The sequence below is a fragment of the Ailuropoda melanoleuca genome, chromosome 13 (assembly GCF_002007445.2).
Source record: "Ailuropoda melanoleuca isolate Jingjing chromosome 13, ASM200744v2, whole genome shotgun sequence".
Lineage (NCBI taxonomy): Eukaryota > Metazoa > Chordata > Mammalia > Carnivora > Ursidae > Ailuropoda > Ailuropoda melanoleuca.
In genome coordinates this window covers 3,357,430-3,383,260 of record NC_048230.1, presented here as the reverse complement: position 1 = coordinate 3,383,260, position 25,831 = coordinate 3,357,430, and the positions used below count along the sequence as shown (strand labels likewise).

Genomic DNA, 25,831 nt, shown 5'->3' with positions numbered 1-25,831 from the left:
ACCCAGTATCTGAACTCATTTAGACCACTACTGATGGTGAAATTTAAATAAATAATGTCAAAAATATTGGAGAATATCGGGGCGCCTGGGTGGCTCAGTCGTTAAGCGTCTGCCTTCGGCTCAGGTCATGATCTCAGGGTCCTTGGATCGAGCCCCGCATCGGGCTTCCTGCTAAGGGGGAAGCCTGCTTCTCCCTCACCCACTCCCCCTGCTTGTGTTCCCTCTCTCACTGTCTCTCTGTCAAATAAATAAAATCTTTTAAAAAAAAATATTGGAGAATATTGTCAAAGTTAAAAAAAATCATGAATTCTTTTAGCAGATTTCTCTTCTCTGTTCTTAACTAATTATTTACTCAACTTCTTATAAGTAACAATAAGAAACCGTAAAATTTAGGGTTTATTTTAATAGTCAAGGAATTTTGTATGATTTAGTTAGCAAATGAACCTTCACTGCCATTAACAACCAGGAGGCATGCTTTAAAGTACACATGTGAATTAGTCCTAGTAGTCATAAAGACAAAATACATGAGGCATCAAAGTAAGAGTAGTAGTTAAGAAGGATAAAATAGCAAATAAGAAGTATGGAAAACCTTTCATTACATCTCAAATATAATGAGCAGATTTATACAGTAACCAATTCGTTTTTAAAGTGCTTTTCTTGTATAGGATGGCTTTTTAGGAACATGCAACAATTCCAACTTAAATATGAAGTTTGATCTTGACTTCCCAGGTTAGAGTATATACGTTATGTGGAGTTTACGCTATGAGTCCTCGAACTCTACAAGATGGAAAGAGAGAGATCCACCCTCAGGTCAACCTTAATCTTCAGGTGAACCTCTGCTGAGTCATTTCGTACCAAGAGCACACTCCAATAGCAACAGGCCACGGATGATTTTCTATTTTAACTTCTTGTACTCACACATTCATGTCACTGAGGCCTAGCTTGCCACTGAAGTGTTTTCCAACATCACAGCCAAACCACACAGCCTAGAAATGGAGGAAAGAGGAAAAAAGAAAGTCAACATAAATCCTGTCTTCCCATTACACCAAACAAGTGGGGAAGAGGTTTTAACCCCACTGGGGAAGACAAAGAAATGTACCAACCTCTCCGTCTTTGATGGAGGCAGCGACCATCTTTTTCAAGAAGTCAATGGGCTGGTTGTTATACAGAGTTTTTCTCCCGCCAACCATATTGCTTAAGTAGTCCACTGTGTAAACTCTGTTGTACTTGTGCTGCGGCCGAGGGTCATTCACTAAACAAATCTATTGAGATTAATAACGTGTTGATTAGAACGTAAAACAAGGAACATCAAATAAAGCTTCACCTATCCTCTAAATTCATATGTGGGCATCACACTCATCACACCTCTGCCTGCAAGAAAAAAACATTACAAATACCTTGCTAAATAACAAAGAAACAAAAGGTGGCAAAGTCATGTGAAGAGGGATTCTTGCATAGTCTACTTAGTGCAAGGGACACCCCTTGGGAGTTGCATCTATTTGTTTTTCCTACTGGCAAGAACCACCCCAAAACTAATTCTGAAGAATTGTATGCACTGAATAAGGCAAGATGGAGATCCCATCGCTATCAGACTCCTGCTCTCAAGTTACAAGACAGGCTCAACTCCTGGCAACACAGCAACCAAGCTGAGATTCCGCTCCTAAAACAAAGCCGCTTGCTTATAAGATGGTCAAAATGCCAAGGAAGTAAGAGGCTCTGGTCATCTTGCTAGATTGGTGGAGAAGACCCGAAGAGAGCAAGAAAAACTAGGCTGCAACAGTGCTCCTTTCCATAAGAAAGTCCCCAGTAAGGCCCATGGTACAGAGATGCTCTGAACTCACGGTGAAAACACCTCATCACCTTTTATTGTCTTGCACCTGAAATTGATTCAGGGCCCAAATCAGGGGAGCGTGCGTGAACTAAACTGACTGCTAGCCTATAGCTGGAAAAGTCCCCGAAGAGGAGCACTGAGGAAAGGTGACAGATCCTCAGATGACCAACTCTATCATTAGGTACATAAAATACCTCAGAGGAAAGGAGAACAAAGTTTGTTCAGTGTCCAGTTTGATGACTATGCATGTTAACCCAAGAATCTTAGACCCTTCCTCGTAGTCAACAGGTATTTGAAAGGAAATAGCAAGTGGTTGCCAGTGCCAGTCTCCAACCTTATTTTCCATATTGAAGAGTGGCTTGACGTGTTCCCTGTAAAACTCCAACGGTGTTATGGGGCCAATCTTCTGATAATTTTTATCTTTGTCTCGATACTCCCAGGTGAATGTCTGTGGTGGATTACCCAAACAAATGCACACCACTCGGAATATCTGGAAGAAAGGAGGAGGACAAATGAGCAATGACTAGGGAAAAGTGTTATTTTTTACTTCTTTGTTTTCCTCAAGCTTGAGAAACACTAGGAATCAGCAGCTAATTCAGGCCAGAAGTTTCACAGGAAATATAACATTGCTCCAAAAATTTGAAGGCTGATGTCCAGGATTTGATCAGTTGACTTGTGAGTTCATAAACACTCTGAACAAGATTCTGAAATGTTAATATTTAGTAATTAGTATTTGCCCTGCAAATTAAACTTCTCTAGCCAAGAAACCACTCACTACTGGAACCCAACAAGACCTGGGTTGCTGCTCTGCTGATTATATTTCAAATGACAAATAATGGCGCATATTATAAATGGATTTCCTTCCCTTCAGGCATCTAGGTTTTCCTTTGATTGTGACAGGGGTCTCCACTCATAGAAAAGACAACTTTTCAGTTGGAGCTCGGGTGATAATGCCTATTAGAAGTATTATTAGAACAAGAATAACTTCTAGGGGAAGGTATCATTTTTTGGGTTATAAGACCCTACCATAGCTTCTAATGATGTCACACCTTCAAGTTAGCATCATTACAATCCAAGGATATGTATTTTGTATTATTTTCATCTTATAAAAAAACAAAAACAGAAGCATAGAGAAATACCTTGTATAAGGTCACAGTATCGAAAAGCTTCCTCTGCTAATATCAAATCTGCTATATCTTTTAAAAATATAACATGAACCTCTTCTTTCTCCATGCCACAGTACCCACTCTGACCCAATTTCATCTCTTATTACCTGCATTATTTGTATTACACATTTGTATACTCCGTTACATTCAAGAGAAATGGATCTTATATTTACTTAGTGTGCCTCTTTCATGCTAGATACTACATATCTGTTAGGTTCTCTTAATTCTCATAACACTCACTCAAGGTATAATTCCCCCTCCCCTTTTCCCCCCCAAGAGATTGAGATAAATTAAGTAAGCTACTTAAGGTCACATAGCCAATAAGTGCCAGAACCATGATCTGAACTAAGGCCATATGTTGTTTAAAAAAAAAAAAAAAAAAGTATTGCTGTATGGGCACAGGGTTTAAGAAAAGGGAACATTTACTGAATGTCTACTGTGTTGTACTAAAATCTTTGAATACCACATCTCTGAATCTTCTCAGCAAAAGTAGATGTTATTCCCGTTTTACAGATAAGGAAACCAACATTCAAGTAAATAAATAACTTGACTGAAGTTAGAAAATTAATAAATGATAGAATTAGGATTTGAACTCAGATCTGATTTCAGTGCTGTTTCCATACCACCATGAATCAAGCATTTATCACTGTAATTTTCTGGGTTTCAAATAACTTATCTCCTCCAAAAAGACCGTCAACTTCTTAAGGCTAAGGACCAGGTCATGGATACGTTGTCTCTGCCACAGCACACAGCACTGTATCTGATCTAGATATAATAGCTGATCTGAACACTGTTCCGTTTTCCACATCATTAGAGGAGGAATCATTTTAGAAGCACCAGTTTCTTCAAGTCATGTCCCTGGTCAAGATGCCATAATGCTTCCTTATTACCTCCTGCAACAAATCTAAACTCCAGAGCCTGATTATTCTCACTTTTTTACTAAGACATAACATATATTCAGTAAGTACGTAAAGTGTATTAATCTGAAATATACATCTCTATTCAACTTTTTACATACATACATACCCACGTAACTACCACTTAGATTAATATACAGAACATTTCCAGGGCTCCAGAGGCTCCGTGGATCCTCTGTAATCAATAACCCACACCTCCCCCAAGGTAACTACCATTTTGACTTATATAACCATTGATTAATTTTGTCTGTTCTTTAACTTCATGTAAATGGACTCGTATGGCATATTCTCTTTGGCTGCGTAGTATTCCCTGTGTGAACAGATTACAGTTTATCTACTCTCCTGTTGATGAGACATATGAGTTGTTTGCAGTTTGGGGTTATTATGAATAAAACTGCTAAGGACATTTTTATCTACATAGTTCTCAAAGGGGTTGAAGGAATTTACATACTCGCCAGTATGAGAAGAAAAAAAGTAAGAAATGCGCCTTTCCCAGTTTTTAAAGGCTCCCTGTAACTTCACCAAACCTTATTTCCCATCATAGACCCCATACTCCAGTCAGGCTTGTCTGTGTCTCTCTTTATTGTCCACTGAATGCATTCAGTTCACTATCACCTTCATAATTTTGCCGTCTCCTCTGTTCCTGAGATCCCAATCCTACTCCCATACTTTACAGCTCAGTGTAGGATACCCCTCCCCCAGAAACTTTTCACCAATTAATTATTCCAGCTCACAATAACTGTTCCCTTCTTTGAACACTTCTGGCATAAAAATTTAACATTTGATTCCATAGAGCCGTTTATGTTTCTCTAAGGTCTCCTCCTGCAACAAGATTTAATCAGTAGGGACAGTAACTAGGTCTTACACATATCCCAACAAGCCCTAGAAGAACCACATTAAAAACAGTTTTCTTAAATCGAAAGTTCTTCTCCAGTGACTGGTGTGAAATTTGAATTTAGGAGTTCAAACCGGGCTTCTGCTCTCTTTAAAAACTTTCTGATGGTTGAGGCTTTACTCACAGATTTAGGCAATGTTTTCCTACACTTCAACATCCAGAACTTGGTGGTAGTTAAGTCAAACACACCAGCTCCAGTCCATTTCTGACAAACAGACCATGGATTCACACCTGCCACAAGCTGACTATACAAGTAAATCATCATTTATCAATTCCACTTATAACTAAGGACATTTCTCTTTTTCCTCTAGTTAAGGGAAGAACAATGGCTCCCAAAGTAACCCTGTTATTTTCTCATTTCATAGAATAGAAACTTGTACTTCGGAAAATTCTCTATTGGGATGAAGTAAATCTCCAAACTTTGTCCTTCTAAATTTTAGGGTGTACTAAATATGTATAAGATTGGGGTAGCCAAACATACCTATGTTGCAGAGTCATTCTTGGAAGCAGTGGAGCTATTTTATTTTTAAAATAATGTCCTACTAATTCTATGGGCTCTTTCCATCCCTATGGTCTCAACCAAGGAAGATGACATATCTCAGAGGATGACCTGTGTCAGATCCCAAAGTTACCCTAAAAGCAGGCAAAAGGGAAAGCTCAGAGGATAAAACAAGCTACAGCCTATAAGAAACACCTCTCTTTCCCCTCTTCTCCTTGGACCACCTACTCTGGAGAACTCTATTGTCCTTAAACTGACAGAACCTACATTCTTCCCTCACTTTAGCATCCTTTCCCTTCAGAAATATCTCCTCTTGCCTTTGTTCTAGAGAAATCACCAGATAATCTATGCCTCTCCCACCCCCATCTACCACTCTCACTCTGAAAGACCACTAAAAAGCTTAGTTTTGGGTACTCCTGAGCTATACTTGAGTGGCTGATTTCAGAAGCCAGAACTTTCTCCAGATCGACCTAGAGGGAAATTTATTAAATATCCCAGTCCCTATCTGACTTCCTCATTCATCAGGCAACACAAACACAATATCTCCTAATTCTCAGACTGCATTTGTATTTCATCATCAAAAACTGAAATTACTATGTTTTTACTTCTCTTCATCATCCCCACTGCACTCCAGGCCTCAAAAAGCCTTGGGACAGATTAGAACTTGATACCACAGTTCAAACTTATGCTCTGAACCAAAGCCAGAAAATGAGGAACAGGCCTGCCTATGACAGTAGGCCAATAATTAAGGATAAAGAGTTTAATTCACAAGTTATTATAGAAGACAGAGCATGATTCTACTATCTTAACGGAAGCAGATTAACCAACAGAAGAGGTTATGCTTGCCTTTCATTTTGTTATGTTCTGTTTTCCAAGAGAGAATGTTCCTTTACTGGTATATACTACAAAGGCCTGAACAGTTGGCCCTTAAACCACCACTCCCTTAATGCTCTATCATTCTCAGGTTGGTTTCTAACACCAAAGACGCAGGGCACCATATTAGCAACTGTAATTGGCTACTCTAACCATGGATTAATTAGCTGTTTGGGATTCACATGGACTAGAGAATCATTTGTATTTGCTCAGCACCGAGGTCACAAATGGCAACCTTAGGAATCTGTCATCATGAGGAGGACACAGTCACTGGTAAGTATGCTCAAGACAATGACAATGAAAGTGTACATCTAGAATACGCTTAGATGAGGAAGGTTTTATAAACTTAAATCATGTGTATTTTTTTAAGTTTTTATTTTAATTACAGTTAGCATAGTGTTGTATTAGTTTCAGGTGTACAACATGGTGATTCAGCACTTGCATACGTTACCCTGTGCTCATCATGACAAGCGCAGTCCTTAATCCCCGTCACCTATTTCACCCATCCCCCCCTTCTGGTAACCATCACATTGTTAAATGATGTGTACTACCAACTAGTATTTGTCACATGTGTATGGCCATCTATCAGTGAGACCATTTTGCTCAATTCTCAATCAACCAAGGGTGGTTTATCCAGCTCTGCCAGGCAGTGGCCAAAAAAGGGAAAGGCTAGGGCCAGGCCTAGTGAAGATTAAGACAACTAGGTGAATTTCTGTTTATTTTTAAACACATTTTAAATATAAATATAAATGTTTTACACTATAATTTACATAGTACCTTACTGTCCATTTGGCTCTGTCTAAAGAAAAAATGTTAAATCATTTCCTCCTTCTCCCCAAAAATGCATTAGTGGAAATTCATTTTACTATCTAAATGGATTCTATGGTGAGTCCTTTTGCAAGACAAATGTTTACTAATGCATGTTTTATAAATATGAATTTTTATTAAAAATGCCTATAAGGCATGAATGAGGATAAGAATGACATCTCTTTCTCTTGAATTTTAGTAAAACTATAATTTGAGATATGTTGCTTTGTTTTATATTGTTTACCATGATTATAAATTATTCAAAGTCATTCACATTTAGGTCAGTGTGTAACACTCCGGAAAGAATATTTGGTTCCAAGCCAACTAATGATAGTTAAATGAACTCGAACTTGAAAAAAAATTTCCAAAGTATAATCTCCAGAGTCCCTGATACTATATCTTCTTGATAAGAGGCTCTCCTGTTCTAAAATAACACTCTCTGTTCTCAAAGCTACAAACTGATGAGCTTTGGACAGCCAAGTCTGCTCTCTGGTGGTCAACCTGAGAGTGTCACCTGCTTCTCACAAGATGCACTTGGCATTCAGGACAAAAGGAAGATACCAGACATTGAACACAAGTCATTACACACAACTGAATAAAGTTAAGACTATAACCATATTCCTCAGAATATAAGCACATGTGAAAAACCACAATTGGTCCATTTAGGGAAATATATTTGCGATTTGAATTGAAATTACCCTCTCCCCATCCCGGCACTTCTCTCTCTCCTTTATTTTTCTCCATAGTACTTACCTTCTGACATATTATACTTTTTATTTATTTTATTCATCTCTCTATATTAGAAAGTAACGTATATGAAGGCAGGGATTCCTGTCTGTACTGTTCACTGCTAAATCCCTAATGCCTAGTGAGACAGTACCAGGAATATGTGTTAAAGAAATATTTACTAGATGAGATGACTCATAATTGTGATTTTAGATTAAGCTTAGTATCGGAACCAACCTGATAAAAAGGTGTTCAAACAGGGCCAAGGGAGTGGATTCAGGGAATATGGGCTTTCCAAAATGCTAGAAAGCTGAAGGCAGAGAGATCTATGTGTCAGTGACACTTGGGAACAGATTCTGCTTTTCTCTAACTTCCCAACACAATAATGAGGTGACCCTGCTGATTCTGAATACAGTTTAAAAAACAATATCAACAACAAAAAACCCAGGAGAATCCAATGTTTGCAATTTTCCCTTAAATACAGATTGTTAGAGAATGTTGTCTTAAAATTGTGACATGAGCCAAATATAAGAGGGGAGTGGTATGCCAAAAGTTGATCTTGGTGAAGGACTCACTGAGCTCCTTCCTTTGCACGCTTCGGGGAGTAAAGGAAGCTCTGCTGCCTCTTGTGGCCAGCTGGCTTCTATGGTTTCATATCCTTGGCTAATTAAAATTACTGGGAGTTTTGGGGCGCCTGGGTGGCACAGCGGTTAAGCGTCTGCCTTCGGCTCAGGGCGTGATCCCGGCGTTATGGGATCGAACCCCACATCAGGCTCCTCTGCTATGAGCCTGCTTCTTCCTCTCCCACTCCCCCTGCTTGTGTTCCCTCTCTCACTGGCTGTCTCTATCTCTGTCGAATAAATAAATAAAATCTTTAAAAAAAAAAATTACTGGGAGTTTAAACCAATCTCACAATGTGGATATGTGCAGCTGGGGTCAGAAAGGCCCCAGTCCTATTTGCAGTTTATATCCGTTTTGTATTTATTGCCTATATTATTACCTATTATAAGCCTATAAGTAGGCAGAATGTAAATTATAAAGAAGGGTTATGTCTCTCAAGTCTAATCTTATGAAAAAAGGTCCATTTTCATTGGTCTCTAAAAATACTGTATCCAATCAGAGAGATCTGTTCATTTTCAATGATTTGCTGAAGTCTAACATGGTGAATAATGAAATCAATAAAGGGAATGGAAAAAGAAAAAAGGACACAGAAAGCGTGAAGCATGGAACATGGAACGTGTGGATCTCAATTTAAAGACAAACGATGTGGGACTGAGTCAATTCCCATACCCCTGGCTCAATGGGAGACAGACATCAAGTGGGAGGAGGAAGGGAGGATGCAATGGTTGAGCGTCAGTCATAAATCCTTACAAGGCTGAGAGCTTAAAGCATTCTACAGGTAGACATGGAATGGGGGAAACCATAGTATTGAGAAAGGTTAGAATGGAAAGGTGGTTCACAGGTAACAACCTAACTACTTGTAATGGAGCAAAACTGGCAGAGCTAAAAGATTTCAGTGCTTAGAACCACTACAGAAGTGACAAAATCTTGGAATCTTCATTTGTATTTACAACACTGGGTTGTTGAAAGAGTGTACAATAAAGTCTAAAGCATTATAGAGATATTAGTTGCTTTTATTGTTATAAAAATGCAAAGCTACAGTGCCCTTAAGAAATCATCTGCTCCAACTTACTGATCAAGGAATTAGGCTCAAAGGTAAAATGACCTATGATCACAGAGTACAAAGGCCACAAGGACACAAAAGTGCTAACAGAAAACAGCTGAACTTTGAAGAAAGTTCAGTGTGGTGGGTAAATACGCCAGTTACAAGGGAAGGAGTAGGGACCTTGATGACTGTTGATATGCAAAGAGGAGACAGCTCTCTACTGCTTTCTAGTGGGGAATGGAAGAAAGGCAACGATCTGTTAAAAAAAAAAAAAAAAATCAAGGGGCGCCTGGGTGGCGAAGTCAGTTAAGTGCCCATCTCTTGGTTGCAGCTCAGGTCCTGATCTCAGGATCCTGGGATCAAGCCCCGCATCGGGCTCTGCCTGCTTGAAACTCTCTCTTCCTCTCCCTCTGCTCCTCCCAGACCCCCTCCCTTTCTCTAAAATAAATTAATTTAAAAAAAAATAAAAAACAACCACCTGTGCCTGCAAAAGCAGGCAGAGGAAATACTTTCTGGAGGCATTAAATATATTTTCAGGCAGGGAAAGACATTAAGACATTAAACAGTATACTTAAAAGGTATGTGCCCTTCTGCGATGTTAGATGAGCTCATAAAAAGAGCTGATAACTGTCAAATGATGATTTCGGGGCTACTTCTAGAGTGGTGTTTGAATCAAAGCAATAGAAATGCAGACTTTCTAGTTCCACCCAGACCTGAATCAATCTGCATTTTAACAAGCTCTCTAGGGAACTGGTGAGCACATTAAAGTTTGAGAGCACTACTTTAAACCACATCTATTCTTTCCCTCCTCCAAAACCTTATTATTTCTTATTTTTCTCATTTGCATTTGCTAGCCCTTTCCACACACTGGTTCCCTCACACTGCCCTACTGCCAAAGGACCTTCTCTCATACCTGCAAGCCCCCCACCTCAAGGTACCGTGACATCACCTGATGTCCCCTCCACCTCGGCAAGTCCTGAGAGCCTCATTTTGGAAATATATTCCAAAACGTATTTACTTCTCTCCATCCTCATCCTCACCAACCTGGTCCCAATCACTATAACCTCTCATTTTCATGACCAGAGGAGCCTCCTACCTAGTCTCCCTCCGTTCTCTCTTTGTTTTACTATCCACTCTCAAAACACTCAGTGGGATTTTTTTTTTTTTTAACTGCCATGGTTACCTCACTGAGAATAAAATACAAACTCATTACCCTGGCTTGCAGGCCACATGTAAGCCAGTTCTCCTTTCCTCTATGAGACCCATTCCAACCATTCCCACTTTCTTTCCAAGCTCAAGCCACACTGCCTTCCTTTTTTTCCTCAAAAATACCAAGCTCTCTCCCATCTAATGGCTTTTGCACTCACTGTCCCCTCTGTCTGGTATGATCTGTATCCACATCTCTGCATGGCTGGTCTTCCTGTTACTCATGTCTCAGCTCAAATTTGACCTCAGAAAGGCCTTTCATGACCCCTTTATCAATCACTGTATTTTTTGTTCTTCAAAGTACACATCACATTAGTTTCTTGTTCATTTACTACGTATTGTCTGTCTCCCTCCACTAGTATGTAAAGTCCATGAGAACAGGGACCATGTCTGTCTTGGTCATCACTGTACTCCTAGCGCTTAAAAATGCCTACTATTTAATAGGTACTCCATTAATACTTTTGGAATTAATGACTATCAACTTTTTTCCTTCTCTTCACTGCCAAGCTTCTTGAAACTGCCTTGCTTTTCTTGCCATGGTCTGACTCCTCTCCATCTTGCAACTTCCCTTCTCCTTTCTACTGACACTATTCTACACACCCCTATCCAGGAAATCAGCTGCCTTTTCTCCATCCTCATATTCTCTGACCAGTCTGCAACATCTGACGCTGATGACCAGTGCCTACGTCACAGCATAGTTCTGGCACTCACTTTTATGGAAATGGATATTTTCCAGAATTCTTTACTCAGATCTGTTCTATCCCCCTGCAGAGAGCAAGATGGAGTCATTCATGTCAAGCAGTGACATAAGCAGCCAAGGGTGTTGCAGCTCAGAACGGATATTGCCCAAACCAGCACAGGCTGACACACAGAACTGATAGCAGAATCAGAGGAAGCCTGCAAAAGGCCCACGGCTGATTAACTCTAAAAATGGAGGATTTTTGCAGCAAACTGTCAGACCCTCCAGACGCTGACCCTTCCATATCTGACCAAATCAAAAAGGCCACTGCCACCAAGGCTCTGCCTCTTTTATCTCTGAACGTAACAGATTCTCCACTACTTGAACATAAGGTGACCCTGACCAGGCCAAGGCCTCATCTCAACTGTGTGCCCATGGACTGACCTCGCATTTGTTGACTCCTTACCCTTGTTGTATCTTGTTTGCTGTATTACTCTGCATTGTGTTTTGCCTTGTGTGATGTGTGTGAAGCCAAATTAAACATGCAGTGAAATGTCACTGAATTTGGAATTTTGAACCTGCTTTACAATTATTTTAATCTTGCTTTATGACTGAATAAAGCTGACATTGTGGAAAGACACAACTCGTGTGTTTTCATAACATGCTCACAATACCTTCTATTCTCCCACAGGGATTTAAGTCATCCCCAAGGCTTCGGCCATTTGTACTATCATCACTATCAATTTTCTAGATCATTCCCTTTCCTGAGCTCCAGAATTGTTTCCACTGTTTCCAATCCATTTCCAACTAGACGGTGCCTTGGGACTAAGCACTTTAAAGCCAATGTTTCTCCTCTTCACAGCATCTCTGAAAATAGTTTCTCTGACTTGTATGAACCACAGCAGCATTCCCCCAGCTACCAGACTTAAAACCTTAACCTTATTCTTTTTAAAAAATTTAATTTGAAGGGGCGCCTGGGTGGCATAGCGGTTGGGCGTCTGCCTTCGGCTCAGGGCGTGATCCCGGCGTTCTGGGATCGAGCCCCACATCAGGCTCCTCTGCTATGAGCCTGCCTCTTCCTCTCCCACTCCCCCTGCTTGTGTTCCCTCTCTCGCTGGCTGTCTCTATCTCTGTCGAATAAATAAATAAAATCTTTAAAAAAAAAAAAAAATTTAATTTGAAAAAATTTTTTTAATTTGAATATAGTCGACACACAATGTTACATTAGTTTCAGATGTAGGACATAGTGATTCAACATCTCTATATGTTAGGCTATTACGCTCATCACAAGTGTAGCTACCATCTGTCACCATACAACATTATTATAACACCATTGACTATATTCCCTACGCTGTACTTTTTATTCTCATGACTTATTCATTCCATAACTGGACACCTGTACTTCCCACTCCCCTTCACCCATTTCGCCCATCCCCCCAACCCCCTCCCTCTGGTGAATATTAGTTTGTTGTCTGTATTTATAGGTCTGATTCTCTTTCTTGTTTGTGGTTATTCATTTCCTTAACATTATTTTTAATGACGAATTCTTGGCAGATAAACTGCCAAGTCATATAGATTTTTCCTCTAAGAGCTCTCTCGATCTCTCCCCTCTTCTCCATTTCTATTGTCACTCCCTTGCTCAGGCCTAATCAGTTCCAGCTGAACTGCCTACAACTTCATAACTGGTCTCCCTAACTCTCCTTCTTCCAGCTTCACCTAATTAAATTAATCTCCTAAAATGCAGCTTTATTTCACATTACTCCTCCAAAATCTTCCTAACTGCTCATTTCCTACTAAATTCAACTCTCGTCCTAATATGCAGAACTCTCACAATGTGATGTCTAATTCTTACTTTCCACATTATTCTACCTTCAAACTTCAGTGTGCCTCAGGATCACTAATTTAATGCAGCTTACAGGGCCCATCCCCAGGGATTCAGATTCAGTATATCTGCAGTGGACCCAGAAATTTGCATTTTTTTGGACAAGGTTCTGATGATTCTAATGCAGATAGACTTCAGATTACTTTTTGAGAAATATCAGTCTAGCTCCTCCCTGACACTCTAGGTAAATCAGCCTACTCACTGCTCACCAAATCTGCCTTGAGCATATCTAGAAAGCTTTTCACTCCACTCACTTCATTCAAAGAGCATCTCAAATGCAACTTTCTCTAGGAAGCCTTTCTTGATCCCCCAAGTAAGATGTACCAATTCCATCTTTGGAGTTAGATATGCTTGCATATCTCTGAAGACATTTACTTTACTTCACTTTATATTACTTCCTTTATTCCCCTACTAAATGTAAGTTACTTAACATGTATTATCTGCAACTCCTCCCATATAACAGGCTCTGAGGAATATCTGACTGAATGCTGTGAGGTCCAGAATGTCTCACCAGTATGGCTCCCGGGTGCTACCATCGAAATAGAACCTTGGGCTGGCTGGATGCAAGTCTGACTCAGCAAGCAATTTTGAACATTCTTTCAAGTCAGCAGTTGGGAGGATAAAAGTTTTTCATCTACTTTAAGAAGAAGAAAACATGTTCCCAGCCTCTGATAGAAGAAATGCAGGTTTATTTTCACAAAAATTCTGATCCTCAATGGGCTAAAAAAGAAAAATGTGACTTCAGATCCAATGAAGACATTTAGATGATAGTTCACAAAGTAAAGGAATAAAGGTCTTCATTACACTTGGTTTTCATGACAGATGATGTAAAATGCATTTAGAGTTGTAAGCAAACTGATACACAATTTATCTCCATTTTCACTAAGAATTGTATACTGTTTGGAGATGTGAAGTTTTCACTTCTGAAGGAATTCAGTCAACTAACTTTCAGCTCCAGAATACTTAAAAGAGACTGCCTGAATTTAAATATTTAGTTCATATTACTTCAGAATTTTAACTATTAAAGAGAGTCTTTGGTTTAAGTACTTATTGATTTTCCTGATTATATCTCTTTAGTAAAAGCGGAAATATAATAGGTGAACATTATCTCTTCCCTTTAAGAACCTTTAAGAACTAACCTGAGGTTAGTCCCTTATTCAATCTCAGAGATGTCCTCCAAGGCTATCAAAAGAATAATTCCCTTTTCTCATCCAGAATCCAAAAGAGAAAACCATACTAGAAAATGTTATTTCTTCACAGCAGTGGATATTAACCAGAATCATCTGAGAAGCTTTTGAAAGTACAGATGACTTAATTAGACAGATGCCAAAACAAAATTAGCCAGGAAAACAATAAGAGACGAATGAGATGGGACTAGCTGCATAATATTTGTGCAGCTATTATCTAATAATTAGATAATATTATCTAAAATTCTAATTATCTAAATATTATCTAATTTGTGCGGTAAGTAGCTCTAGCAACTAAAATTCAGAGTTATTGGCAAATGAATAAACAAACCAACAGAACAGAACTGAAAGCCCTGAGGCTTTAGAATGATAGAAATGGCATCAAATTAAGGGGCAGAAAGAGGATGGAAAGGAAAAAATGTGGGTAAACTGGGTAGCCCTTGGGGGGAAAAGTTAGATCCATACCTCATACTCTACGCCAGGATAAATTCTAAATGGATTAGAGAGTCAAATATAAAAATCAAAACCCTACAAGTATTAGAAGAAACATGGAAGAATTCTTTCATAATTACAGAAAAGCCTTTCTAATTAAAAACTATAAAAGATTTCAAATTTGACTATATATAAGTAAAAAATTCTGCATAACAAAAAAAAGCATACCATACAGAGATAAACAGCAGACTAAGGAAAAAAATGCAATTCATATCAAAAAGGGCTAAGGTAGGGGCTCCTGGGTGGCACAGCGGTTAAGCGTCTGCCTTCAGCTCAGGGCGTGATCCTGGCGTTGTGGGATCGAGCCCCACATCGCTCCTCCGCTATGAGCCTGCTTCTTCCTCTCTCACTCCCCCTGCTTGTGTTCTCTCTCTCGCTGGCTGTCTCTATCTCTGTTGAATAAATAAATAAAATCTTTAAAAAAAAAAAAAAAAGGCTAAGGTAAGGAGTACCTAGAAATTATAAAAGAGAAGAAAAACAAGTTTAAAGATATGAATAGTTTACAGAAATGATGCTCAGCCCCCCAGAGAAAATGTAAATTAAAACTACAATGAGATACTTTACCTATCAGATTGTTTACCTATCAACTGTTTACTTATCAGACTGATAAGTATCCAGTTGTTTGATAAATATATTGCCTTGATAAAACTAATGGGAAACAGGTTCTATCAGATATTGCTGATGATAGTATAGACTGGTATAATCCCCAAAGAAGATAATTTGGCATTACATATTGAAATTACAAATGAATATTTTCTCTGACTCAAAAATTCTACTTCTTTGGGGCACCTGGTTGGCTCAGTCGGTAAAATATGCAACTCTTGGTCTCAGGGTCATGAGTTCAAGCCCACACTGGGTGTAGTAAAGCTTACTTTAAAAAAAAATTCTACTTCGGGGAGCCTAGGTGGCTCAGCCGGTTAAGTGTCCAACTCATGATCTCAGCTCAGGTCTTGATTTCAGGGTTGTGCATTGGGCTCCATGCTGGGTGTGGAGCCTGCTTAAAAAAAAAAAATTCTCCTTGAAGAAATGTACCTATAAGTATACAAGCATATATGCAAAATGATGTAAGTACAAGATCAGTTACTATATTTTTAATAGAAACTTGAAAATAATCATAAATGTCCATTACTAAAGACCAAATAAATCAATTATGGTACATTTATACAATAGAATTCTATGCAAATATTTTTTTAAATGCAGAAACTCTTTATGTATCAATATAGAAAGGTTACCAAGACATATTAAGTTAAAAAAACAAAACACGGTGCAGAACAATATGAGTAATATACTAACATCTCCACAAAAAAAAGGGGGAGGAAAATAATCTAAATTTATATTGGATTATAAAAAAAGTTTCTGGAAGGGTAACTAACAACTAATAAAACTGGTTGGGGGATACATGAGAACTAGGATGGAGAACAGAATGGGAAGAAGACTTTTCACTATATACCTTTTTATATTTTTGTTATTTAGAAAATGTTTTTTATTCAAAGATGTCTTTAAAATAAAAAATAAAAATACAGATTATTAGGTTCCTCTCAGGGAAACTAATCTTGCACATCTGCAGCAAGCCTAGACTATTTCCTATTTTTAAGAGCAGAGCCACTGCTACAGATTTTAAGCAAATCATAATGGCTTCCTATCTCTTTTCATGGCACTGGTAAATATTGTTTCTAGTCTTTGTTTTATGTTTTGTTTTTAACAGCATATTAAGAGAATACATTAATAATCCCAAGATCTGGAGGCTAAAAAAAAAAAGAGTAGACCCACTGAGAAAACATTGCAGTAGAGGTGACTATATGTTTCCAAAATGGATCTGTCTGGTCTGTCATCACAACAAGCAGCCTGCACTTCTCTAAATACTGCCTTTAGTACAAACACAGTTCATTCAAAGCTATCTGAGCTTCATGGCTGTTGATTTAGTCATTATTTTGATGTGCCTACAAGGCTAGGCAAATCATAGGTACTAATTTGTGGCTTTAAAACCATAGCTAGACTCTTCATTACCAAAGAGTCAGGATCAATAAAGAGGGGTTTAGGGGACTATAAAAATGTAAAGACCTACCACACAGAATTCCGTAGTCAACAGTTTAGGCAGTATCATTAGGTAAATAATCTTATAAAACATCCATACTCAGGACTCGGTAAGGTGGTGTTTTACTATTTTTCTGAGGTAGGAGCAGGGAAGGAAAAATATATGAAATGTATCTGCCCTAATTCATATCAGCCAATTCCAGAGTCAGGACATGGATCTTAGATACAACATTTGAAAAATCATTAAAGCAAACAACAAAAGCCAACAGGATGCTTATGATTTGCAAGAAATATTATCTAGGCTCTTTCCATAACTGTTTACAGAACTTTCATCCTTACTATACCCTACCATTTTACTATAATCATAAATGAAGGCAAATTATGCAGGAAATATGGCCTCAACAAGAGAGATCATTCCAAGCTGGAAGGAAGAGAACGAACACTTAACTGGACAACTGCGATGTGCCAAGCACCATGCCTTGCATTCTTATATTTAATTCCTTATTTGCTCCCCACAAAAATCCAATAAGGAATATATTTTAAATCCCAAACTGAATCTCAGATGGGCTAAGCATATTATCCCAAATCGAAGAGCTGAAAGTGATAAAGCCAAAACTGAAATTCATGTCTAACTCCAAAGACTAAATTTTTCTACCACATTCAGATACCTTTTTTTTTTTTTTAAAGATTTTATTTATTTATTTGACAGAAACAGAGACAGCCAGCAAGAGAGGGAACACAAGCAGGGGGAGTGGGAGAGGAAGAAGCAGGCTTCCAGCAGAGGAGCCTGCCAGAACGCCAGGATCACACCCTGAGCCGAAGGCAGACGCTTAACGACTAAGCCACCCAGGCGCCCCAATCAGATACCTCTCTTAAATAGGAATTCTTAGAAAAAAGAAGTAGATAGAAGACAATTTAAATGCATTTGGCAAAATGAAACCCCTGCATTCAATCCACTCAAAGAATATTTAAGAAACAGGATCGCCTGGGTGGCTCAGTCAGTAAGGTGTCCTACTCTTGGTTTTAGCTCAGGTCATGTCATGGTTGTAAGACTGAGCTCCATGTCAGGCTCCACGCTCAGCGCTGAGTCTGCTTGAGATTCTCTCTCTCAAATACATAAATAAATCTTAAAAAAAGAAAAAAAAACAGAAAGAAAAGAAAAGAAACAGCTACCGTGTTAAGCACTGAGCTAGATACATTATACTTGAACAGACCTGAGAGCTTAAGGAACCTGTCCCAGGTCACACACCTGTTAAATAATGAGAAGACTAGAACTCAGACAGTCTGACTCCAGAGACCATGCTCTCAACTACACTTTACTGGCTCTCTGAAATTCAAAGGAAAACACGAGTGAAGCATTAAGTTTGTCTATGGCAGCAAAAGGAAACAGTTAGTTGCCTGGTTCCTAGTAATGGGCCCACTGGATGAAAAAGGGAAATACTTTTTCTTTTCCCAAAGTAATTCATACTTTTATACATATTCATCTGCATTATGTATACTCTTAAGTAATAAAGATCAACCGCCTTGATAATAAATATCACCACCTAATATTTGCTTAACGCTTTTTATGTTTTCCAAAATGTTTTTACATACGTTATTTTAAGTGACATAACCATCAATAGCTTCCCATCTTTATTCCTACAAAATAAAGCCAAAAGTTCTGGCCACTACCTAAGATCTCTCACAGCTCTGCCTTTCTAGCTTTATTTGCTACCAACCACACACAAGATGTTATGTTTCTCTATTCTCTGAGGATTCTCTGAGGACACTATTTTCTGAGGATTCTACCTCTGTTGATGCCACTGCACATGCAATTCCCTTTGTCTGGAATGGTCTTCCCAATTATCCATCTGATAAATTCCTATTGCTTTTTAAGAGCTGGTTCAAATATCTTCCCCACAAAACCTTCAGCTCACTGAATTAGTTACTCCCTCCTCTAGGATCACCAAATCCTTTTTTACACAACTGTGACATAGGATTTACCATAACTACTCATGTGTTTCTTTTTCCAAGAGACTGAACACTTTGTAGAGACTATGTCTTTCTCTTTTTTGTATCCCTAGTGCCAAAGTCCTAGCAGGTCAGTATTTATGAAATGGATAAAAGAATGAATTATATAGAACACTAAACTGAGAATTAGAAGATGTTTAAGTGCAAGTCCCATACTAAAATACAAAGTTTACACCTCAGTTTTTTCAGCCATAAAGTAAGTAATTTTCAGTTCAATTCTACATTTACTGCAATGACTATGGTTCCAGATGGAAATATTCTGAGAGCTCTTTAGAACGATCACAAAAAATCCAAATAATTGATATTACCTCCTCCATCATGACATCTTGTGTGGCTGAGATTTCTCCTTTGGTCGCTCCACTATGTACCATGTTCCGTAGTCGTATACAGAATTCTCTCATCTATGAAAGAAACTTAATCAGTACTACAAATAGTTAACCCAACTTCAACTGTAAATGAGCCTAGCAGACCAGTACTAGTTCTTTTGAAGTATAACTAAGCCAAGACCTAGGGCAAAGTTCATAAAAACATGTATGTTTTTCCTCAACCAGTCCACTTAAACACATAGCTAAAAACTTTCCATAAGGGGAAAAAAACATGGCTTATTCCCAAAGAATTCTAGATGGAACTGCTCCTGCTCTGCAACTGATGATACCCTCTGTGACAGTATGTGCCCGGCTATGGGGAAAACATCTGATTCCATAATGCTTATCACCCCTAGGAAAAGCAGGAGACTTAAAGACGATTATGCCACTAAGTCACTCTAGTAGATTTTTAATTTTACTGGTTGTTCACTTCTTCTTCTTTGCCAAATTATTATAACGATGGCTATGCCAAATCTCGTTTTCATTTTTGTTGTTTTCAATTTTGAAAGTACTACGATAAAGGTGAGTCTTAAATCTAACCACAGTGCTCTAAAAAGGATCTTGCTCTCCTCTAAAATGAAATCCAATGATATACTATTCAGGATCTTTTAACCTGTGGACAAGAATTCTGGATTTCCTGGGTGGAAAATAACCTACTTCTAATATTGGGGAAACACATCTATAGTTTATTTTAAAATATAATCTTTCTCCCAGGGGTGACAAATCCAATTTCAGCCTTGTAGATCAAGAGAGTAGATTCTGGCAACTCCCGGTTCTCAAAAAAGATGTCTGGCTGGTAGAGCAGCATCCCTATAAGATTTATAATCCTCCTTGGGGGTGCCTGGCTGGCTTAGTCAGTATAGGATGCAACTCTTGATCTGGGGTTTGTGAGTTCAATTTCCACACTGGGTGTAGAGTTTACTCAAAAAAAAAAAAAGTGTGTGTGTATATATATATATACACATATATATCACCTTGGGAAAATGGGTTATGTAGAGAAAGAGAATGATTCACTAAGATAACTGAAGCAATAAAAAGCAGTTCAGTGACTACATCAAATCTTTAGTGGGTGGATAAACTACACTGATGTGGTTTGCGGACGCCTCAGCACTCTGCATACTCTTTAAGAAAGTCTCACAAATAGTTCTCCCCCTGTTTTACTAGAGCATAAAGCTCTCCCAGCCCACTTGCACTAGAACCCAGTGGGCTTATGGCCCATATTAAGCATGGGACAGTCTTTCCTCAGTACCCATAACAAAATACTTAAATCAAAAGAAATAAAAGTAGAAGATTTTTAAAAAGAAAAAAAAAACCCTCTAATCTCAATTATTTTTAAAGTTAATATGTAGCTGCATTGCCTTTGATAGACACTGAGTAGCTACCTTGTACATAAACTGTGTACACTGAAATGCCCCGGAATCCCCCTGGAAAATCAGTTAAGAGTTTTAAGGTAAGTACACTAAATTCAATCCCACCCTGCTCCATATGTTGCACCTTGTGATTCAGAATATCATTCATCCTTCTGGTTGCCTCTGTTGTATAAGATTCAGGGAAGCACTTCTTAGGGACAACACCATATTTTTCTAAAAGAAAACACATTTTGGTGTTCAATAAGGTAAAAGCATACTCCAGCACTAGAAACTATGGCAAAAATAGCAATTGCTTTAAAGAACAGGCCATAGGGCGCCCGGCTGGCTCAGTCGTTAAGCGTCTGCGTTCGGGTCAGATCATGATCCCAGGATCCTGGGGCTGAGCCCTGCATCAGGCTCCCTGCTCAGCAGGAAGCCTGCTTCTTCCTCTCCCACTCCCCCTGACTATGTTCCCTCTCTCACTGTCTCTCTCCAACCAACTCTTCACAGTATCTATCTCCTTGCCTCTCATTTAAGAAAGGTACTTAAACGGTGAGAGTGTGAGATAAAGGTTCTTAGAGCTAACTGTATACCCTTCTGGGAGATTAATTCTACTCTGTACATAACCACCAAAGAAATGGCCCATGACCAACTACAGAGCCTTGCTCGATCATGCTGAGTTTCTGTTCCATTAGAGAAACGCTCTTACCAACAATGTTGACAAGCATATCCCACTGTCCACCATCATTTGCAGGATTCATAAGCAAATACTGCACCAGCCTACCATCCTCAGGCTCCTTTTTCTGGGCTGTGTCCACAAAAGCATTTAAGAAGAAATAACAACGTTCAACCTAGATAAGAGAAGTTAAATAAAATTAAAGGAAAAGAGAGCTAAAATACTTTTATTGGCATTAGCAACACAACAGGAGTCTTGGGCCTACCATAGACCCACCACAGTAGGTATTTTTAAACTAAAGTTGGTAATTCAATATCAGTATCTGGCTTCATTAGAATATTTGAAGTTTCTTCTTATATTTCCATAGATACATTCCAATAGTTTACCCAAAACAATGCACTGCTTTATTTTGAAACAAAATCTAGAGTCTTAATCAGTAAGAGTCTTAATCAGTAAACATTTAGAGTCTTAAGTTAGAGTTTTAATCAGTAAAATTTAGAGTCTTAATCAGTAAACATCTAATGAACACTTATATGATATACATTTTAAAAATTAAAAAATGAAATAAAATTATTTACTGTTTTTCAAATAAGTACTACCCAGAGATGGGAAATTAGGTCCTAGAAAGACCAAATAACCTAAATAAAGATGATAAAAGGAGAAATTATTAAAAACAAAATAAAAAACAACTTTTTTTCAAAACGAAAAATTTTAAGTAAGTTAAGAAACAAAGAAGCAGTAGGTGAGTCAGTGAGTAGACTTATTATTTCATTGCAAAACGTAGCCAGCTACCAACCAAAAGCAGTTCTGCCTCTGAAGAGTCAACCTTTGATACTTTGGAAATCAGAATAAGTGGCATCCCATCTATAATGGAAGGCAAACTACAATTGGAAAAGCAAGAAATGAAGAAATAGTCCCTACCAAGGTTGATACTGAAATGAGAATCTTGCAAGATCAGTCCCCTACCTTGTCCCAGAAAAAGAGATAAGATTGACTAAACTCAAATTCTTCAATATTTAATTTTTTCATGAATGGAAGTCTCATAACATTCAGACAAGAAAAGATCCAGCATCGCCCTGAAACAAGAAAGCAAACCAAGAAATTACGCTGAGTGTTCACATAGATTACATTGCCCTATCCCTGTTTCCCAAAACTAAATGCTTGAATAATTTAAAACTAAATCAGAAAGAACAGAAAGATTTAAACAACAACAAAATAAGAAAGGTAGGAATTAGTATTTGAAATATATATGCAAAGGCTTAACATCCTTAACATATGAAAAAAAATTTTACATATTACTTAAAGAATCCAATACAAATCACCTAAGAAAATCACATTAGAGAAAGAAATATTGCTAGAAAGACATGAGCAGAGATCACGAATAGATCATTTAATGGCCAAAAAAGACACAAATGGCAAAGAAACATTTTTTGAAGTTCATCATAAGACACCTGTTAGGTGGGGATACACTATTTTTTTTTAACTGATTATGCCCAATATTAGGATGGATTTGGGAAACAGCCTTATTATACAGTCTGGATAGAGATCTAAACAGGTACAAAATATCTGAGAGCAATCTGGCAATATATGACAAAAGCTTTAAAAAGACCCCACCCTTTAATCTGGAACATAGTATATGCTTCAATATAAGATGACCCTAACATAAGTCAATCCCCATTCTCCCAAAGAGAATTAAAAAGAAAAAGTTGTTAGGATGCCTGGCTGGCTCAATCAGTAGAGCATGCAACTCCTGATCTCAAGGTTGTGAGTTCCAGCCCCGCGTTGGGTGTAGAGATTACTTAAGCAAATAAAATCTTTAGGGGTGCCTGGGTGGCTTAGGTGGGTAAGCATCCGACTCTTGATTTTGGCTCAGGTCATGATCTCACTGTGAGACAGAGCCTCGTATTGGGCTCTGCACTGTGTGTGGAGCCTGCTTGGGGTTCTCTCTCTCCCTCTTCCACTGCCCCTGTCCCGTGCCCCCCTTCCCCTGCACAGGTGCACTATCTCTCGCTCAAAAAAAATCAAAAAAAATCAAATCAAATCAAATCAAATCAAATCTTATCTTTAGGGAAAAAAAGAAAAAGAAAAAGCTGTTTAGCTAACTGGATCATACAGACATTGAAATATATAGATGATATAGCAAATGTCCACCTACAACATTTAGTAATTTAAATACATAGATATTTAAAATCATGCTAATAAACTGATGTAGCATTGTTTTTTCCACTTTCATATATATCATTTTCTTTTTTTTTTTTTTTTTTAAAGATTTTTTATTTATTTATTGGACAGAGATAGAGACAGCCAGCGAGAGAGGGAACACAAGCAGGGGGAGTGGGAGAGGAAGAAGCAGGCTCACAGCGGAGGAGCCTGATATGGGGCTCGATCCCGTAACGCCGGGATCACGCCCTGAGCCAAAGGCAGACGCTTAACCGCTGTGCCACCCAGGCGCCCCCATATATATCATTTTCACACTAATTCACTCTTCACTTCCATCTTGGTATCAGTGCTTTTTTGCCATCATTAGACCCACCCTTACAATCAGAATACATCATCCTTCTTCCATCTAGTATGTTTGAGTCACAGCAATGTTTTGAATCCATGCATGATGCTGTCCCTGAAAACTATGCCAGCGTCAATTATACAATCATATTCTTCACTTGTCTGGTAAACAGATAATCACAAACTCTACAATGTCACCATTTCCTGTACTGATTTAAGTGATCGTTAGCCTATTTATAATGATATCCAACACTTCCATGTGAGGTCCTGTCCTAGGAATATACTATGTTCAAATTTTTCACCTTTTCAAAAAACTGATTCAATCAAATGATCTCTATAAGCATCCAAAACTAGCACAGATTGAAGTCATTTCAGAGTAAGGTGCTTGCCAAACTGTATTTTACTTCAAAATAAATTAACCAAGAGTGCTCATTATAAGGATCTTCGTTAAGTCTTCAAACATAGGGTAACTCTCTCTTTCCTAAAGGAAAATTCAGAGGGAAAAACCTTGACTTTTACTTGGGCATAACTTCTTTGCTGCTATGAACTTACATTCATGCTATATTGGTAAGTGAAAAAGGTATATAGGTTACCTAACAATATGTAAGGTATCCACATATATTAAACACACACACACACAAGAAAGAACTGACAGAAAAAATATATGCTTGTTGGTATTTGGCAAATATTCTACATTGAAAAACAAAAATTTTGTGGGGCACCTGGGTGGCTCAGTTGGTTAGGTGGCCCAGCTCTTGATTTTGACTCAGGCCATGATCTCAGGTCCTGGGATCGAGCCCATGGCAGGCTCCACACTTAGAGGGGAATCTGCTTGAGGATTCTCTTTCCCTCTCCTTCTGCCCTCCCCCTCCTCATGCGCCCCCTCCCCCAAATAAATCTTTAAAAAAAACAATTTTGTAACAAGAAAAAACAATTAAAAATAAGTAACTATAGTGGTTTTTTGAAAGTCACTAATGACTTAGCTCATCTTTACCTTGAGTTTGTCTGGATGCCGCCTCTCTCATATATATTATTTCCCAGTAAAGAAAATCTGGATGAACCGTTAATGTGAAACTGCATGAAAATAAGCTACACACCTCATGTGCTACTTGTTGTAAATAAAAGTGATACTACAGAATATATAAGACCTGACCTATTCCAGAGGCACATTTCCAGGCTTTTCCCTAAGAGGTCACTGCAATCTGGACTGTGTAGGACCACTGTGTAGGACCACTGTGACATTACTAACTGGATCATTTGTAGCCTGACAGTCCACATCATCCCAAGCACTTCCTAATACGGCAAAACAGTAATTATGGCAAGGTCATGGCTTTTTTTTCCTTAACATTTAAAAATCAATTTTACTAAGGTATAATTTACACACAATAAAATACATCCATATGAAATGTACACTTTGAGTTCTGACTGGCTCTCAACAAGGACTGATCTGCTTTCTGTCAAAACAGGCTGGGAGTAGGGTTCCTGGGTGGCTCAGTTGGTTAAGCGTCTGCCTTTGGCTCAGGTCATGATCCCAGCGTCCTGGGATCGAGCCCTGCTTTGGGCTCCAGCCCGGCATCAGGCTCCTTGCTCAGCGGGGAGCTTGCTTCTCCCTCTCCTGTTCCCCCTGCTCTCTCTCTCTCAAATAAATAAATAAAATCTTTAAAAATATTTATATACTGGGAATAATTTTTAAATGGACACACTTAAAAAAGTTCTTTTATGATTTTCTTATAAGAATGTCCTCCTTATTTAGATTCCTGGATAACCAATCTTTCACTGTAGCTGTTTTTCTGACAGTGGTGCTAGACAACAAAACAAGAGCTCTTGACCAGTAAGGCATGAGAACTGAGTATTTTTCTGTATTCCAAACTGGTCTACCGGTGAGAAGTGAGTCCATTAGCACATCTGCTCAAACTGCAACCAAAAAGCCTATTTAAAAATAACATTTGATGATATTTTGATACAATTACATTGTGTCTTTTCCATTTCATATATTTGTGTATGGCCTTCAGGGTAAGAACATTTTGGGGAGTTTTGTAGAGCATGAACATTTTTGTATGGTCCACTTT

The 25,831-nt window shown here is 38.4% G+C and overlaps 1 protein-coding gene across 1 annotated transcript in view; it reads right to left on the bottom strand.

Moving 5' to 3' along the window:
* Positions 1-25,831, bottom strand: part of BLMH (bleomycin hydrolase) — a 47,389-nt gene that overhangs the window by 20,530 nt on the left and 1,028 nt on the right. Inside the window, exons 3-9 of the mRNA XM_002912304.4 lie at positions 22,227-22,336; positions 21,294-21,435; positions 20,730-20,818; positions 19,179-19,271; positions 2,166-2,321; positions 1,104-1,262; positions 919-986 (exon numbers count right to left, since the gene is read on the bottom strand). Coding sequence (XP_002912350.1) covers positions 919-986; positions 1,104-1,262; positions 2,166-2,321; positions 19,179-19,271; positions 20,730-20,818; positions 21,294-21,435; positions 22,227-22,336 — 817 coding nt within the window. The remainder of the gene's footprint in view (positions 1-918; positions 987-1,103; positions 1,263-2,165; positions 2,322-19,178; positions 19,272-20,729; positions 20,819-21,293; positions 21,436-22,226; positions 22,337-25,831) is intronic.